General features: G+C 35.5%; 1 protein-coding gene across 1 annotated transcript; it reads left to right on the top strand.

Moving 5' to 3' along the window:
* Positions 1-79: 79 nt before the first annotated feature.
* Positions 80-17,203, top strand: LOC110758403 (calcium-transporting ATPase 8, plasma membrane-type-like). The gene is made up of 33 exons (XM_021960264.2): positions 80-465; positions 1,037-1,177; positions 2,866-2,908; positions 3,635-3,744; positions 3,834-3,965; positions 4,086-4,175; positions 4,497-4,566; positions 7,238-7,308; positions 7,399-7,482; positions 7,572-7,649; positions 7,728-7,799; positions 9,881-9,964; positions 10,049-10,131; positions 10,211-10,319; positions 10,434-10,489; positions 10,697-10,739; positions 10,844-10,927; positions 11,333-11,470; positions 11,579-11,644; positions 11,741-11,839; positions 12,496-12,606; positions 12,944-13,114; positions 13,201-13,260; positions 14,012-14,176; positions 14,284-14,400; positions 14,587-14,685; positions 14,856-14,993; positions 15,079-15,179; positions 15,759-15,804; positions 15,926-16,063; positions 16,452-16,559; positions 16,642-16,733; positions 16,840-17,203. The coding sequence occupies exons 2-33, from the start codon at positions 1,049-1,051 to the stop codon at positions 16,928-16,930; spliced, it is 3,078 nt and encodes a 1,025-aa protein (XP_021815956.1). The 5' UTR covers positions 80-465; positions 1,037-1,048; the 3' UTR covers positions 16,931-17,203.
* Positions 17,204-17,932: the final 729 nt, after the last annotated feature.

Here is a 17,932-nt window from a genome sequence, read left to right as displayed (position 1 = left end):
GCTCTAGCCCCCAACTCGCTTAACTTCGGAGTTCCCACGACTCCGAAGTCAGTGAGCTCCCAAAAGGCCTCGTGCTAGGAAGAGAAGTGCCCACACATTTAAAGCACTTCACCTTTCCCTCCTCGAGCGATGTGAGATTGCTCACCATTCTTGTTTCCCCAAGACACTGGTCTTACAAAAAAGATATAAAACTTTTTTTGTTGTTGGAATATTTATTTGTACCTTTACATCGTTATAAAAAGGTGTAGCAGTATGCAAACCGTCTGAGTTGGAAAATTGCATGCTTTTACTTGCGATTCTTAAAGAAGAATAAATATATATGCTAGATTATATATTGGAGAGAAGGAGACGCCATCTCATAAGAACTCAAATCGTCTTGGTGGTGCAGAGATTTTGATCATCAACGACGTTGTTTTCTCTGAAGATAAAGTTCACTACTCTGAATATTCTGCCAATTAGTTTTTGGTACGTTTTTATTTCCTCATCATCTTTTGAATTCACAGTATTAATTCATCCCTTTCTTATAGGAAAAACAAAACCATGAAGAACGAAAGCAACATACATATATAAAGCAAAACTTGAAGCATGCATTAACCCATATTTGAGAAATTTTGAAGTAGAATCAGATTTGGAAGCTTCTGTTTGGTTCAGATAGTGGAAATCTGCTCATTGAGAATATATCCAAATGTATTTCTCTATGTAATTGTGAGAAAGAGAGAGAAAATGGAGAGTTGACGCGTTTTCTAGAGTGACAAAGTGTGAGAAAGAGAGCGAAGATTCGAGAAATCACTTGAGCTATCCAACCGGAAGTTGCATCAATTTGTTCTCTGTGTGAATTTCAGACTTGAAATAGGTTAGATAGTTTAGAGAAGTGTGAAGTATTTTGAATATTAGAGAAATTTTGAAGTAGGATCAGATTTGGAAGCTTCTGTTTGGTTCAGATAGTGGAAATCGAAGAGAGAGAGAGAGAGAGTTTTTTAGTTTGGTTTGGGCTCAGAGGTTGAAGAATCTAACTGTGCCATCTCTCCTGCGACAGGTTTTGTGAAACATGAGTCAATCAAGAGGCTCACCGAATAGACGACGTACAGATGTGGAGGCCGGATTCAGTCAGGCCGGTGACTCGGACGATGAAGAGTCTTCATCAAGTACTTTTTTCGGCCGCCTCAAGCGTTGGAGGGTATGTTTACCTTTGGATTATGTTGATTTGGGAGGTGGTCGTGTGTTCATTTGTCGTTGAACATTTTTTTTTGGGTGGTGGTTTCTATTTTTGTCAAATTACACTTTTACTCTCATCTGGAGTTGGGAGATTAAAGCGTTGATGTTTAGTTTTCCAATATTTTTTTGTGTGTGTTTGCGGTATTGTATGGTAAGTTTCTATATATGGTAATTGTCCCCTGGATCTGGACTTGTGTAGTTTCAAATTTTTAGGAAAAGGGCTTTGGGTCTGTTTAAAACTGAGTTAGGTTCAGTAGGTCCAAAATTAGAAGAAGTAGTGCATGTACAGTTGAAAGAAGATATGGAAAAATGTTGGCTGAAAGAGTATTTTTGTAGAAGGAGGAGTGATATTAACTCTCTTTTTTCACTAACAAAGTCAATATAACGTGAAACGGTAAAGAATTTGGATGATACTTTTGGTATTCTTATGATTTTAAGGTGCTATTAGCAACATAATTCTTTTATTTATTTATTTAACCATGAGAAGTTGTGATGAATGACTATTAGCTTCTCTACATATGGTGGATAGGAATAATACGTACTGCTTCATGTTTCAGCAATGCCGCATTAGTCTATAAAATGTCGAGCATATTGACAAAATATGAGCTATGTACACTCCTTTTTGATGTGCTTATTGTGTCACTCTTGACTCTGACTTGTAGTTTTTCTACCTGTCTGAAACTGGGCCTATATCTCAAGGACTGTTGCATCCTACAATAGCTAAATAAATGAACAAATCCATTTGTGCCGTTGCATGTGTACAAGTCCCTTTATCAATAAAGGAGTGAAGTATTTAATCAACAATCCGAATACAATATGCTGGGTTAGGGATGCAAACAGGTATAAAGAGGCTACTTTGTGGCGCTGACCTTGCCCCAGGAAATGTTGGCATGTATGATCTAAGAGAAAAAAGTATAATCCATCCCATAGTACCGATTATATGACAGGTGCATGAAAATTAAGAGTTCAGATACAAATGCTGAAAAACATATGTAATTATAATACTAATGCATATATAATGATACCAATTCATATGTCATACTTAAAAATTATTATATCAACAACAAAGTGTTAATGCTCTCTTCTCAGATATTTGGCATGTTATGTGGCCGGACTATAGATCTGGACCACAAACTTTAACTTTGGCAACATAACCAGACCGTCTCACAAGAGAGGTTTTTTCATTTTATATTTATCAATTATCGCAGATTACATAATACTAACATCAAGATTCATGTTTTGGTAAAAGTCGAATGAGATCATCAACAAGAAAATCTGTTGATGGGTGAATTTTGTTTTACAAAATTGTTACCAAAAGTGAACTAAATTTTCAGCTAAGTTTGGGTTTTTCTGGTTTTCAATATGTGACAATTGGTTCATTGCGATGCCACTCTGTTAAGGGCTTTAATGGCTGTGCACCAATGGTAGGTTTCTCCATGAATGTGCGTCGGGCTTGGTGGGAGTCCCTGAACCACCTCGGATAAGTTATAGTTGTTAGTGGAAGGATTTTTTATTTTTTATTTCAATCAAGGCTTTGGCTAAACCATGTGATGTTTCTTTGTAGCAAGCGGCACTTGTGCTGAAAACAAATGTGTAATAAATGACTCATGTTCTATTGTTCTTCTAATTTATGATTTTTTTAATTATCAGGCTGCATATCTTTTCAAAGAGGCTGGAAACAAACAAGTGAATGGTACTTCTTTTCCTGTATTTTCTTTTACCATTAAATTTTTGTACGTATCATATGTAGTAAAATTTGAGGACATAGTGATATGTTTGAATTGCATCTTCTTTTATCCTTTGGTTTCCTTTGGCACGAGTTATTTTTGGAAATTGCTTTCATTTACGACAATTGGTTCCCTTAATGCTAATAACCAACTAATACTATAATGCTATTGTTCAGTTCTGGCCAGGGGGTGTAGTCTTGCTTCACTCTTCGTTCCTTTCTTTTATTATCTGCACCTTTTCCATCCTTTCTAGCCATGTGTATCTGGTACAGGGATTTATGTTTATTTTCAATAACGAACCATGTAGCTCTCTTTCAAACCCTTGAAGCCATTTTTGTTTTGCATTGTTTCTTCTTGTAGCTTATATGATGACAAACTGATGTTTGATTCCATCCCGTTGAATATGTTCCAAAAGTGAATTTTAATTTTGTTCATTTTAGTTAATACCTTGTTTGTCGGTCTGGAATAGGTGCTATGGGAATTGATCTCGTGATCCTCTCTTCATTTCTTGTTCACAGTTTTATATTTGAAGAAATATCAATTGTTATAGAATGTCTAAAGCTACATTCTTGTTCATTTGTTTTAGGATTGTGTTTTGGACCTTTATAGATTTATGTCATATATGAATCCTTGTTTACTAACACGGTTCTTTCGGTTAGTTCTATAGTTAACTTTCTGTTTCTTATTTTTAGAAATTGAACTGCCGAAACCAAGTTCTGCTGGCGATTTTCCAATTGGACAGGAGCAACTAGTTTCAATGACGAGGGATCATAATTTTCCTGCTCTGCAACAATATGGGGGGGCAAGTCTACTAAAAAATCTATTTAGTGATCTGACTTGGTACATAAACAATGTTGCTTATATTTTTTCTTGGCTGTTCTCTTACATCAGGTTAAAGGGCTGGGAGATTTATTAAAAACAAATCTAGACAAGGGAATTCATGGAGATGATGCTGATTTACTGAAACGTAAAAATGCATTTGGAACAAACACATATCCTATAAAAAGAGCGAGGAGTTTTTGGGTAAGCTTTTGTTACAATTATGAATTTCTAAACTTAATGTATTGGAAATAATTAGAAAAAAAAAAGGGAATAGATTTGTGATGTTGTAATATTATTTTATTTCCTTGTGTTGTATGATAGACATTTCTCTGGGAAGCTTGGCAAGATCTTACTCTGATAATTTTGATGGTAGCTGCAGTGGCTTCTTTACTACTGGGTATAAAGACACAGGTGAGCATGACATTACCTTTTTAATAGCTTCACTCTTTATCAGTTTAGGATATGAAACTAGTCTTATGAGTATCTACCACTTGCGAAGCCCTTCTGCTTTTGTTTGTTTTGAAGTCTGATTTTTTGTTATCCCATGATTTGTCTTTCGTAAATTGGATAAATGATTGCATATGCTGTTAAGGCCATGATATTACAATTTCATAGTGGCATATATTCGGAAAAAGTGATATCATAATTCCTTGTGAATCCCGTTAGTTATTTGATTTAAAGATGAATAATTTGTTTATGGTGTTTGCCTTCTGTTTTCTTTGTTGCTTACAGGGTATAGATGATGGCTGGTATGATGGGAGCAGCATTGCTTTTGCAGTTATCCTTGTTATTGTTGTCAAAGGTAATGAATGGACATGTTTATTGAATATGTATGTATAGGTATGCATGTCCTCAGGGCCGGCCCTGACTTTTCGGTGGCCCTAGGCAATAAACTGAATGAGGCCCCTTCCCTTAGTTTATATACAATTGCAAAAAAAAAAAAAAAAAAAAAAAATGATTTTATGTAGAGTGCAGCCATATCTCCATATAAAACAAAAAAATTCTGATTACATATTTAATATCATGAAGGAAATTAAAAATTTACAAACCAACATTCCAACAACCAATAATGGAAACATGTCAAGATACATTAAAACTAAGTGTTTGTTCAAAATACTAAACCCTTTCCCTTAAGATTAGCTTCTGGCTTCAAGCTTCATCACATGAGTTTAGCAAAATCAGCTTTGAAAACAACATATGAAATGGTTGCAGCAAATTTGGATGGGTACAAAATCTTCCTAGCCTTCTTCCTCCCAAACAGGCAGCCAATAAGAGATCCATCCCATTACAATGTGCAAATATCTGATGCTTTCCCTTTATCAAATAGCTGCTTGATTTCCTCTGCACCATTTACAATCAAAAAATTAAAAACTGTAACATTAAAAGTACAATCAATCACTGAAAAATCCTTGATCTTCTAGCACTTTGAGAAACTCCACTCTGTACCTCCACTTGATTCATGTACATCTGCAATGATAAGATATATGCAAGATTTTGTTAGAAAAGTTTAGTATATGTCATTGTGCAGTTTTATAGCGACTTATATAAGGAGACTTGGGAGATTATCTCCACCAGGCAGAGGATGTTTTGCCTTAGAAACAAATCCAAATTAAGTTAGCTAGCTGTATGCTGTAAGTTAGCGGCTTGATATCTAGAAAAGTCAAATTAGAGTGCCAGTATGAATCTATAATTATCCTTTGCGGAGTTTCGTAGAGACAAAAAACAAGTTAGACAAGAATAAAATCTGAACAATAATCTGATTACCACTCTGTATCTCTCTGTGTTTTGTTCCTATTGGAAATTGAATTGAAACAATAGTTTGCTGGGTAGGAACAAATATAAAGAAAAAATTATAAATCTGATTACCTTTTCAGTTTCTCATGCTCCTCCCCTCTTGGTCACCATCAATCTCAAAGACAATTTGTGAGCTTTTTGGGTGAGATTGAAACTTAGGGTTATAATATGAATCTGATATGAGAAAGATGATAGAAACTGAAAATAAAGGATATGGGTAATGGATTGAAGGGAGATGGGAATAACAGAGAAAAATATAATGGTGGATTATTAAGAGATCGATGGATTAAATAGAGCTCCATGGAGAAATAATTAGGAAAGGAGCTGTTGCTCTTGGCTGGCTGTGTGGCGTAGGAAACAAAGAGTTTCTGAATGGGAAGAGGAACAACCTTCCTCGTCAATTACAACGCTGACTTTCTGTTTTTATTTAAATTTTTTTTTTTTAGTTGGACAATAAAATATATATATATAATATAAAAAATTTTGGGGCCCCCTTCATTGGAGGCCCATGGCCAAGGCCCTTGTTGCCTACCCCCAGGGCCGGCCCTGCATGTCCTTGGTAGGTTTTGTGATTGTTCCTAAAAACATGCTTGAATGTTTTATTCAGTGAAGACTCATCATGGTTGGCAGAATGCATCCATTCTTCATTGGATCTTATTATTTAACACTGCGTCTTGAACTCAAGATTTATTTACGCTCTCTCTCTCTCTCTCTCTATATATATATATTTGTATATGGGTTAATTACTCAAATGGTCCCCAAACTTATATGCGATTTACATTTTGGGGCCTCAATTAAATTATTCATTCAAATGGTCCATCAACTCTATATTATTCGCTCCAATGGTCCTACTGTTACATTATGTCAATATTTCCATTAAATATGAGGGCAAATTGGTCATTATTTACCCTAAAGTTTGGTTAAATCTAATAGAAAATTAGACGGTAGGACCAATGGAGCGATTAATATAGAGTTGATGGACCATTTGAACGAATAATTTAATTGAGGCCCCAAAATGTAAATCGCGTACAAGTTTGGGGACCATTTGAGTAATTTACCCTATATGTATAATAGGGACACCCTTGTGGTGCCATACACATTGTATTTTTATAATCCGAATCATCTGTTTTTTTAGGTGTTCCTTCAAAGAACATTCCTGCAAAAAATCATATGAATTCGAAATCATTTGACCATTCAATTGATGGTTGTAGTTTTAGTGTTTTCTTGAACTACCGGGATCATCGATTTTGTTGATCACAACTAGATGTCTTAATGGTTTCCGATTTTGGTAATTTTTTTTGCAAGGATGATCTTTGAATGAAGACTTAAAACATAGATGGTTTGGATCGTTGAAATAAAATTTGCATCAGACCCTGCAGGGTGTTTATTTGAGGAATCCCTCAATAGAAGGGGACTGTGTTTGCTTATATGTATCCATCTGTCTTCACTGGATGGGGTGGGGCTACTATGCATGTCACTGATGGGCAATAATGAGATTCTTACATTGGATGTTTAATAATCTATTCTCGTTTGCACTCTCTTTTTGTGGGGTGTTTAAGCATCTGTCGTCAATGAGTATATATGGGTGTAATATTACTTGAACTAATATATATGGGAGCATGTATTAATCAGAAGTGGTACACACTCTCATAAGTTTTTCCTGCACTTTTTACGTGCAGCCATAAGCGATTACAGACAATCTCTTCAGTTCCAGATTTTAAATGAGGAAAAGAGAAATATACATTTGGAGGTGTGCTTCTCTGGTTGCATTACAATTCCTATTTGTTGCGGTTTTATTTCTTTTCTTTTGCTGGGATTCATCTTTGGAGTTAATGTTCAGGTCATTAGAGGTGGCAGACGAGTTGAGGTCTCAATTTTTGATCTTGTTGTTGGTGATGTTGTACCCCTTAACATTGGCGATCAAGTATGGGTGTTTGTCAGTAAACTTTTGTTGTATATTTTACAATTGCATTTCAAATGCAAAACTTATTAATATTCTGATTCTATCTTTAGGTCCCTGCTGATGGCATTTTAATAAGCGGTCACTCACTTGCAATAGATGAGTCAAGCATGACAGGAGAGAGCAAGATTGTGAGCCTTTATGCCTGTTCTGTAGCCTTGTTTGAACATTGCCTTTTTTATTAAATGTAAATTATATTTTTGTTGTAGGTTCGTAAGGACTCCAAGGAACCATTTCTAATGTCTGGCTGCAAAGTAGCAGATGGTAGTGGTACTATGTTGGTAAAGATTCAGATATCCCTCTTCTCCTTTTTCCATGCCTACAACTATTTTCCCTTCTTTCCTATAGTGCACTATCTTGAAAGCTATGGAGTCATATCTAAGTTATTAAAGGCCACTTAGGATATCATATTTTTCCGAGTATCACCCTAGTTATGTTTTATAAAAAATACCATAGTTGTAGGGCCGGTCCTGAGATTTTCAAGGCCCGGGGCAACGCCAAAAATAGACCTTATATATATATACCACACAAGAAAAATCTATGTGAAAGTAGAATATTATAAAATGAGATCTACATAGTATCATTTATTTTATATATATCTCTATATAAGAAAGGATCGAAGACAAAAAAGAAAATGAGAGATGCATCTATGTGGTTTTTTATATATCTCTACATAATATTATAAAATGAGAGATGTATATAAAAGCATTGGAGTACTAAAAAGAACCTGCTTATTTTATATAAATCTCTCTATAAGAAACGATGGAAGACCCAAAAAGAAGAAGAAGCATTGAACTACTAAAAAGAACCTGCATACTTGAAGACCCTCAAAAAAGCATAAGGAAGGAAACACAATGCTGGGATTCGAACTTGGGAAGGACTTGAATTAAAAACCAGGCTTAACCAACACCGCTGGCGTTACTTTATGTCAATAGGTCTTTTATTTTATTTATATAACCGTTAAATATGACCTGACAATGACAAAAAAATATTAATTTTGGGCCCCCCTTGAGTCAGGGCCAGAGCGGTCACACTTCCTGCCCTGGCCCATGGCCGGGCCTGTGTAGCACATGTATTGCTGGTCAATCGTCTTTTGATCTTCCCATGATGTGTAGGTTATACAGGATATACATATAGGGTCAGGATGGAGGACACATTTTTGACACAAATTAGTACATACATTTTAAACCGTTAGATTCAATCACATTCAATGGTTCAGATTGCATCCATTATAATATTACTTGTGATTACCATAACAAATTTGACACTTAATGCTTTTACATGTTCTCTCCTCTATCCTTCCTAAATTCTCGTGCCCCTCCTTTCTCTATCTTCTGGCACTTCGTTTTTTCTCCTTCTAACTTTTTGGGTTTTGGTCAAGCTCTTTCTAACTTGCTTTCTCTCTTCTGCTCATTCAAACTCCATTAGGAAAACTATAAGCTCCCCTAGTCTTCAATCCAGTAGTTCACATTGAATTTTCATTGGCCTATATTCAATGGGTGGACTCTTAAAAGATGCTAAAAAGGATGCTCCTGGTGCTACATGAACAAGAAGGGAAAACCCCAGAAAACAACCAGCAACTACATAAAAACCTCTGTTTTCGGATTTGGCATATAATCAACTTTCCTATTACCGGATTATAGAGCACCCACGTTTTAACCATATTTTGAATATGGATCTTTCTTGACTCTTGAATTTCATTTACAACGAAGACTTTTTCTTCTTTCTTTTGTTTTGTTTTGAGAAACCCATGAATTCAAAAGAAACCAAAGTTTACCCACGAAGTATTTTTTCCTACTGTCTTTTTTAATAATTCTTCTTCACAATTTTATTTTTAAATGACTGGCTGTACTTGTTGAGATCAGAATCAAATAAGATAAAAACATAAACAACAGATGTAAGAAGAAAACAAAGCATTCGAGATATTTCTTTTTATTCCCAAGATCTGGAATTTCCGGTTAATTCTACGATCAGAAATAGAGAAACTGAGAGGGAAAGATGGAGAGAGAAAAGCAGGTGGTGTAGAGAAGAGAGATGAACCTCGTACACTGTGAATTAATATTTTCAAAAGTTATAAAGGAATATTATATTTTTTTAAGAATTAAGTTTGGTGGATTTCTAACCCTTGGATGGCTCATTATCTAAGGGGGGAAAAGTGTGTCAAAAAGTGTGGATTTTTGTGTACCCGGATCCTGACCCATATATATATGTTAATTATTTCGTATCTTTCATCTTCAGTGTCTTTTTTTTTTCGTCGAAATTTCATCTTCAGTGTCTGCTTGCTGAGTCTTTGTTTTTGGAAGGCTTGCTTTTTATTTGTTGAAATAGAACAGTCAATGTTTTATTATTATTGTTTCTTCAGGTAACCAGTGTTGGGGTTAGTACCGAATGGGGATTGCTCATGGCTAATATTTCAGAAGATACTGGTGAAGAAACCCCTTTGCAGGTCAGCTTTAATGAACTGTTATATTGAAATAATTCTCTTTTCATGCATGACATGTTGTACTGAACCATGGATGACTATGAATAGGTGCGCTTAAATGGGGTGGCTACTTTCATTGGAATTGTCGGACTTACAGTAGCTTTTGCTGTCTTGGTTGTCCTATTGGTCAGGTATATTCCGATCATTGCTAGCGACCCCTTCTCCATGACATGACAGTTGACTTAAGATTGCATAATATAATTTGTGCAGATACTTTACTGGCCATACAAAAAGTGCAAATGGAACTGCTCAGTTTACAGCCGGAAAGACTAAATTAGGAGATGCCATAGATGGAGCCATTAAGATTGTTACTATAGCAGTATGTCAATAACTATTTGGTTATTTGCAGTCAATACGTATGTGTGTCGTCGCCTACCTGGTTATTTACTGTAAATAGAAAAGTGTGATTTTGACTACTATGAAAATATTTTAGGTCACCATTGTAGTGGTTGCCGTTCCTGAAGGGCTTCCCTTAGCTGTTACCTTGACGTAAGTGTGCTCGTTCTTTTGTGCCAGAACTATTTTTTATATTTTATTTTTCACTTCTACCATGTGCTTTATACTGAGTAACCTGATCTCAGTGAAAGAAAGAATAATATCTGCTTCTGTCTTGTTGTAAAGCATATATGCATTGTATGCATTCATCTCTCTACATTCCTCATTTCTTTTCCCTTTTATCCCATGGCTATGTCACAGGCTTGCCTACTCGATGAGAAAAATGATGGCAGATAAGGCCTTGGTATGTGTAATTTTGTTCATTTTTATTCCTACATAGATTTTGTAGATGATGCACATTTTGGTTAAGCATATAATTAAATGAAAACGATGGAATTCTAAATGTAGGTACGAAGGCTATCTGCATGTGAAACCATGGGCTCTGCCACAACTATATGCTGTGACAAGACTGGAACCTTAACTTTGAACCAGGTGGGTTATAACTTACAATGGGCTTTATTTTTCCCCTTTTGTTCTTCATTCATTTTGGGTGGAGGAAGCTAGGTTATAATGTGATGGAAGAAAGAGTGTCTATTTCCTTGTAGATTTATGATGATGAAGCTGGAGAGTTGTTACCAATTAGATAAGTTTGGATGAAAGCTAGTTTGTGGTTTCAACCCAGCCAAAGTGCTGCCCTAGTTAAAAAAAGCCAAATTGAGATTAGTCAGTTTGTTTGGTTGTTGTAAGAAAAACGCTGGTGGATGTGAGCACAACAAGTGTTCTGGGACTTTTGGAAAATTAATTTTTGTTGTGCAGAGATTGGGGGAAGACGTTGGTGGTCTAGGCAAGGACTGCTAATGACTGATATTCTTTTTTGATATTTTTTTTTTAGCATAGATGGCTGTGGTTGAGGCTTTTACTGGTGGGAAGAAAATTGATATCTCTGACAATAAGTCAGACTTGTCTCCAATGCTATCAGCTTTGCTTATTGAAGGCATCGCACTGAATTCAACTGGCAGTGTTTATGTGCCTGAGGTATGCTTAAAGTGTTTGTATTTCTTTCCTTAGTAAGATTTGTCTAGCAGAATATGAGTGAAAAAGGCTTACACTCTGTAACAATTTGCCATTGCTTCTTTTTTGTAGACTGGTGGTGATATAGAAGTTTCTGGTTCACCAACTGAAAAGGCAATTCTGCAATGGGGAATCAAGGTTCTTTCTTTTGGTTTTCCAATGTCAACTATTTTGCCACTTCTAATGTGACTTTATTTTTAAGTGATCCATTGGTTACTATTAATTTGTTTGCAGCTTGGAATGAATTTTGAAGCCATCAAGTCTGAATCTTCGGTTCTTCATGTGTTCCCATTCAACTCTGAGAAAAAGCGAGGTGGCGCTGCTGTTGAATTGGTAAAGTGGATTAATTGTTCTTTGTTGTGACCAATCATTTATGCTGCCATCTTCACAGTAGTGAAAATGCTTTCAAGAGTCATTAAAATAAATAAATAAATAAATTTATTGGTGGGTGGGGGAGGCAACGTAGGTATACTTTGCCAATTGCCTTTGGTGACAGATTATTATTGTAGTTGCTGATTGAGCTTTTACTAGTAAATATCTTCCCGGAAAATTTTGCTTCTGTGAGCAAAGTTTTAGTTCTGGTAGATCTTTTCTTAACATGATATGGCATATAAGGGTGATGCTCTCATGTGGACTGAAGCTGGTCCCTACAATTATGCAAGAGTCAAACTACTCAATTGTCCAGATTTACATGCTCTGGCAAGAGAAAATTTCCACTACATAAAGTTTTCTTGCTTATATACTATATAAATCATATGGCATTTTAAGTTTGTACATTACAAGTTATATTATAATTTCTACACATGCGTTGTGCCTATTTGTTACCCCCTTGAATGCAACAAATATTTCAGGGATCTAGATGAACTTTTATTGTACGCTGTTTAGTAAAAATCCTGTTATGCCTGAGAACATGATTTACAGACATGGGAAATAATATTACAATACTTTTCAAGTGTAAATAATGTTTGATTGCCTTTCAATAATTACAGCCCAATTCTGAAGTTCATATACACTGGAAAGGGGCTGCTGAATTAGTATTGGCCTCATGTACAAAGTACCTTGATGAAAATGATCAGTTGGCAGCAATGGATAATGACAAGGTAGGAGAAATTTATAGTGACATTTACAGAACAGTTACATGATTGTTGTTGATTTCTGTGGTTTTTCAATGAATGGGACATGCGTAATTCATTCTCTGTTTTTTTTTCTTTATATTTTAGTCATTCCTTCTTTACTGCTTGCGATGATTTTCACATGCATTACAATTTTTCTATTCTGGCAAGACAGTTTAACATCTCTTTGTGCATAAGAGCCTAATTTAAGCTGTACAAGTTTGTTCTTAGGCTTATGTTCTCACTAGTTTGTATTTTTATGTTGACCTTGGACTTTGGAAGATTTTGTCAAATGGTTAATTTTAATGAAGTTCTTTGTCTGCAGTCAATGATGTTCAGGGAGTCCATTGAGGATATGGCTGCTCGCAGTTTGCGTTGTGTTGCTATTGCATATAGATCATATGAATTAGAAAGCGTTCCAACCGATGAACAACAACTAGCTCTGTGGGAATTGCCTGATGACGACCTTGTTCTGCTTGCTATTGTTGGTATTAAGGTAGTGCATCTATAAGTTTTATTTGCTTTTTAAATTTGCGTTCACATTTAGTTTGTTTGGCTTATGTACACAATAATGAAATGCAGGATCCTTGTCGGCCAGGGGTTAGAGAAGCAGTGCAACTATGCCAAAGAGCTGGTGTTAAGGTATTATTTAGTGACATTTCAATTCCAAATTTGAAATTATCATGTGAATTTTTGTTCTTCATATGGAGGGGTGTTTATATAATTGGATGAAGAGTGTTTGGAAGGTTGGAGAAGACCAATAGGGTTCAGCTTTTACAACTAAGTTCAACTGTGATTGTGCAACAATGGAAGGCCTACTTTCCTGTCATAGGATTGTCTGATGCATCTTCATTTATTATACTATTTTATGTGGAATAATTTGTTTAGCCTCCCGCTTGTTCCCTTCTCCTAAAAACTGGCATTAGTTTGACTATTACACTTGGGCAAAAGGAAGTCGTTTTCCACTAACTGGAAGATCATTACGTGAATGATTTCTTGATGTGCTTTATTTTTTGGTTTTATCTATGCAAGTGCTTTTTGAGGTGGGTGTTTGTGTCGATGTATATCCCGCCATGTTTCTTTCGTTTTTTGTTTTATTACTGGTAGGATTTTCATAATTATTTGCTGGGTATGCTTTTAAATATTCTTGTCAGAAAGTGAGCACTTGGATATTTCTGGATGTGGTTTCTTTTTGGTTTTATAAATGCATGAGTTTTATGTCGTTGGTGCCTGTTCAATGTATATCCCACCATGGTTATGTTTTTGCTTTTTTTAAAAAATTCACTATTTTTTACGTACTGTGACTGTCATGCTTTTAAATATTTCTTGTTAGAAAGTGAACGATTGGGTGTTGTATTTTTGAAGTTCTCCTTCCAACTTGATAAACATGTAGGTATGCATGGTTACGGGCGACAATGTTCAAACTGCAAAAGCAATTGCTTTGGAATGTGGCATACTTACTTCTGATTCAGATGCTACTGAGCCAACTGTCATTGAGGGAAAAGTTTTTCGTGGCCTTTCTGATGGGCAGAGAGAAGAGTTTGCTGAGAAGATTTCGGTATGAATACTTGTGTATCGTTCAGATAATTCCTGGCATGCACGCTTAAGAATTCAAGTATCATAGCAAATTTTTAGGAAGTTGAATCTTTTTTCTTTAACGTGCAGGTGATGGGGCGGTCTTCCCCCAATGACAAGCTTCTGCTTGTGCAAGCATTGAGGAGAAAGGGACATGTTGTTGCTGTTACTGGAGATGGCACTAATGATGCTCCTGCACTGCGTGAGGTCTCTCAGATGTTTTTACTTGCCTTTTCTTTCTTTTTATTTTATTTATCGAAGCAGTTATTACGGTTACAATCACCGTAGTACTTTGTAGTTTATTCGTTTTTTTTTTTCCTTTCTTAATTCATTGTTAATGTTTGATGTTATGTCTTAATGGTTTTGTTTGGAATCTTCCACATTTGAGTTCAGGCCGACATTGGTCTTGCTATGGGTATTCAAGGGACTGAAGTTGCCAAAGAGAGTTCAGATATCATCATATTGGATGATAATTTTGCTACAGTTGTGAAGGTTAGGAATACTATGCAACCAATGACATATACTAGTTTTTGGTTTTTTGGGGTTTTTTTTTTCTTCTTCTGTTTATTACTATTTCCTTCTGTATTACTTCTGCACGTCCCTCTCACCGTTATAATGTTAAAGTCACACATGACTTATTGGTTCCTTCTCAATGCTTGTAGGTTGTTAGATGGGGTCGATCTGTATATGCAAATATTCAGAAATTCATCCAATTCCAGCTTACAGTCAATGTTGCAGCACTAATTATAAATGTCGTGGCAGCGATTTCCTCTGGTGATGTTCCACTAAATGCTGTTCAGGTATTCTCTCTCTCTCTCTCTCTCTCTCTCTCTCTCTCTCTCTATCTATGTGTACACCTGTGGACTCTTTTTGTGCTTGATGCAGCTTCTGTGGGTGAATCTTATCATGGATACTCTTGGAGCACTAGCGTTGGCTACTGAGCCTCCTACAGATCACTTGATGGACAGAAACCCTGTTGGTCGAAAGTAAGTTTCTGTAGTGGTGGCTGCCTTCTAAAATTCAACAAAAAAACGTATCATATTCATATCACTGAAACACTGTTATTTTATGTTAATCGCCAAAAATGTCTGAATATTTTTCACTTTAGTTGAAAAAAAGAGTTTTTATTATTTTTGGATTAAATCTAGCTGTTTTTAAAGTTCCATAGGGTACAGTACCTCTCACAGCTATGGCAGCAAAGTTTGTGCCAAAATGTGTTTTAATTAGGTTAAAAGTCCGTGTCAAAAAAGCTGTCACGAATATTCATTCTAGTTACGTGCATCCATGGGATTGGGAAGGATGCTCCAAATCATATTTAGTATTGTCTCTTGTGCACAGAACATGAGAAACTAATTACTTTCGGATCATTAATTTCAGTCAAGATATAGTTTTACTTTCTTTTCTCTAGTGATTAGGTATATTGTGTTATTGTTTTGAATATGGCGACCTCTAATTGGCCCATATCTATTAATTTTGATGTCATTAAGCAGACTGACCAAATTTGGATGCCCTATTTGTGTCTCTGACGGTAATAGTAATGCAGTTATGGTTACATTGTTTTGCAGAGAGCCTCTTATAACAAAGATAATGTGGTGGAACTTGTTGGTTCAGGTACATGCTTTTTCTGGCGTTTATGTAAACTAACGTATTATTGTTCTTTACCGTGTATTAATCTCGCGCTACAGAATATGCCTTGTTGTTTGTATTTTTGATAAGTTGTCATTGAACTCAGGCTTTCTACCAAAGCATCGTCCTGCTTATCCTCAACTTTCGTGGGATAAGTATACTGCATTTGACACATGATCCCAACAGAGACCATGCTAACAAGCTGAAGAATACACTGATATTCAATACCTTTGTCCTTTGTCAAGTAAGTTAATAGAACAGTAACACTTGTATTTGGTATCCGATATCTGCACATGTATTTATGGTTTTTATTTTTCTTGTAAAATTTTATAAAAGATCCTTGACTATGATATGAGCAATCAGCTGAAATAACTTGTTTCCCATGTGAAGTTCTGCACTAAATTTCTACCAAAGTGATGTGAAATTGTTGATCTGTAAAAAATGTTCTGTAATTTGTTAGTTCTGTTATAAGGAACTTTGTGTGGATTTGTTTATGTTTTTTACTCGTTGATTGAGTCCGACTAGGGTTTGTTCGTCTGTACTTGTAGACATAACACTTCATGTGTTCTCTTCCAGATTGGATGAGATATGCTACATTATGACTTTAATAAGTGACAATCTTTAACTCGCAGATTTTCAATGAATTCAATGCTCGAAAGCCTGATGAGTTTAATATATTCAAAGGAATTACTAAGAACCATCTCTTTATGGGAATAGTGGCAATAACACTTGTACTTCAGGTGAGACTTTAATATTTTCATTTTTTCCCATGGGTCTTTGATGAATGTTTAAATTTTTTGACATTCGCTTGCTTTTCTTTAGGTTATCATCATCGAGTTTCTGGGAAAGTTTACTAAGACAGTCAAACTTGAATGGAATCATTGGCACATTTCTGTTGTTATTGCCTTTATCAGGTGAGTCTGTACAGATACTATTAGAGTTTGATGTTACAACTTACAATGATATTATTTGTTCCGTAGTCATCTTCATTTGTTGATTAACACAACTCTCTCCTTCCAGTTGGCCCCTTGCAGTAACTAAGTTTTTCGAAGCAGCCATATTTGGTGACCAGAATTCACTTGTGGAGAATGGTTTGACATGTTTGGGATGATGGATTTGTTTATATGCAAAGAAATATCCCAACCTTGCATTTTCCCTGTTTTTGGCTAACACGTCGAATCATAGTTTCACAGAAATCACAAACTAATATTTTGTTACGTAGGACATATATCTGCAGTAATTCAGCTAAAATCTCTGGTGACTGGATTTCACTTGTGCAGTTTTTATATACTTAAGAGTGATTTGTGGTTTTATAGTTTGACATGTTTTGGGATGATGGATTTGTTTATATGCAAAGAAATATCTCAACCTTGCTTTTTTACTTTTTGGTTTAAATCTCGTTGTATTGCTCTTCTATATTTACCGTGTGGTCTTCCATGGTGTCATGCGTTTTAAGCCCAGGGCATTTGCTGTTTTTTCTTTCTTTTTGAGGATCTTTATTATTGAGAGGGGCGATAGCATACTAAACTCACACACATTACACGGATGCTAGGACTCGAACCCAGGACCTTGCCTGAGGGAGTAAATACTCCAAACCACTACACTAGCGGGTCTTTTTGCGGCATTTGCTGTTTAAATGGGCTCAGAATGGTTCGCTTATTTTAAAGTTGTTATGACATGATTTTTAATCCCCGAATCAAATTTATGAAGTCATAGTTTCTTTTATTTTATATTTTAATTCATGTCTCGAGTGCACAAGTAAATGTTCTTAAATATTTGAGCTAAAATATCTCTTAGTATGAATTAATAGAGTTCAAAATCCTTATAATCAAATGCCCCATTAAAAAATTTAGGTCCACAGTAAATAAATTAATTATCACTTTAACCTTCTCTGAAATTGAATCACTTCTACTGGGTATTTGAAGAGATAAAAGAAGTTTTTATTGCTTCGTAAAATTCTTTGAAGTGAAAAACACCAGGACAACGTAATTGTTGTTAATATTATGTTAACTCGCAATTGTACGGGGCAATTAGTAGTATAGCAAGACAAGTACGAGGTCGTACCCACGAAGACTGAGAAGTTAAAACTAGTTATGTACTTAGATTACCAAAT

Source organism: Prunus avium, chromosome 1, assembly GCF_965620075.1.
Source record: "Prunus avium chromosome 1, drPruAviu1.hap1.1, whole genome shotgun sequence".
In the NCBI taxonomy this organism is placed as follows: domain Eukaryota; kingdom Viridiplantae; phylum Streptophyta; class Magnoliopsida; order Rosales; family Rosaceae; genus Prunus; species Prunus avium.
The sequence above is the reverse complement of the archived record's forward strand: the minus strand, read 5'-3'. Positions and strand labels throughout refer to the sequence as shown.

Excerpts from the sequence above, each read along its gene's own strand:
- LOC110758403 (XM_021960264.2), top strand. The coding sequence starts at position 1,049 with ATGAGTCAATCAAGAGGCTCACCGAATAGACGACGTACAGATGTGGAG. Across the intron at positions 3,745-3,833 it reads CTCTGCAACAATATGGGGGG|GTTAAAGGGCTGGGAGATTT; the intron begins GCAAGTCTACTA and ends CTCTTACATCAG. Across the intron at positions 13,115-13,200 it reads TTGCTATTGTTGGTATTAAG|GATCCTTGTCGGCCAGGGGT; the intron begins GTAGTGCATCTA and ends AATGAAATGCAG.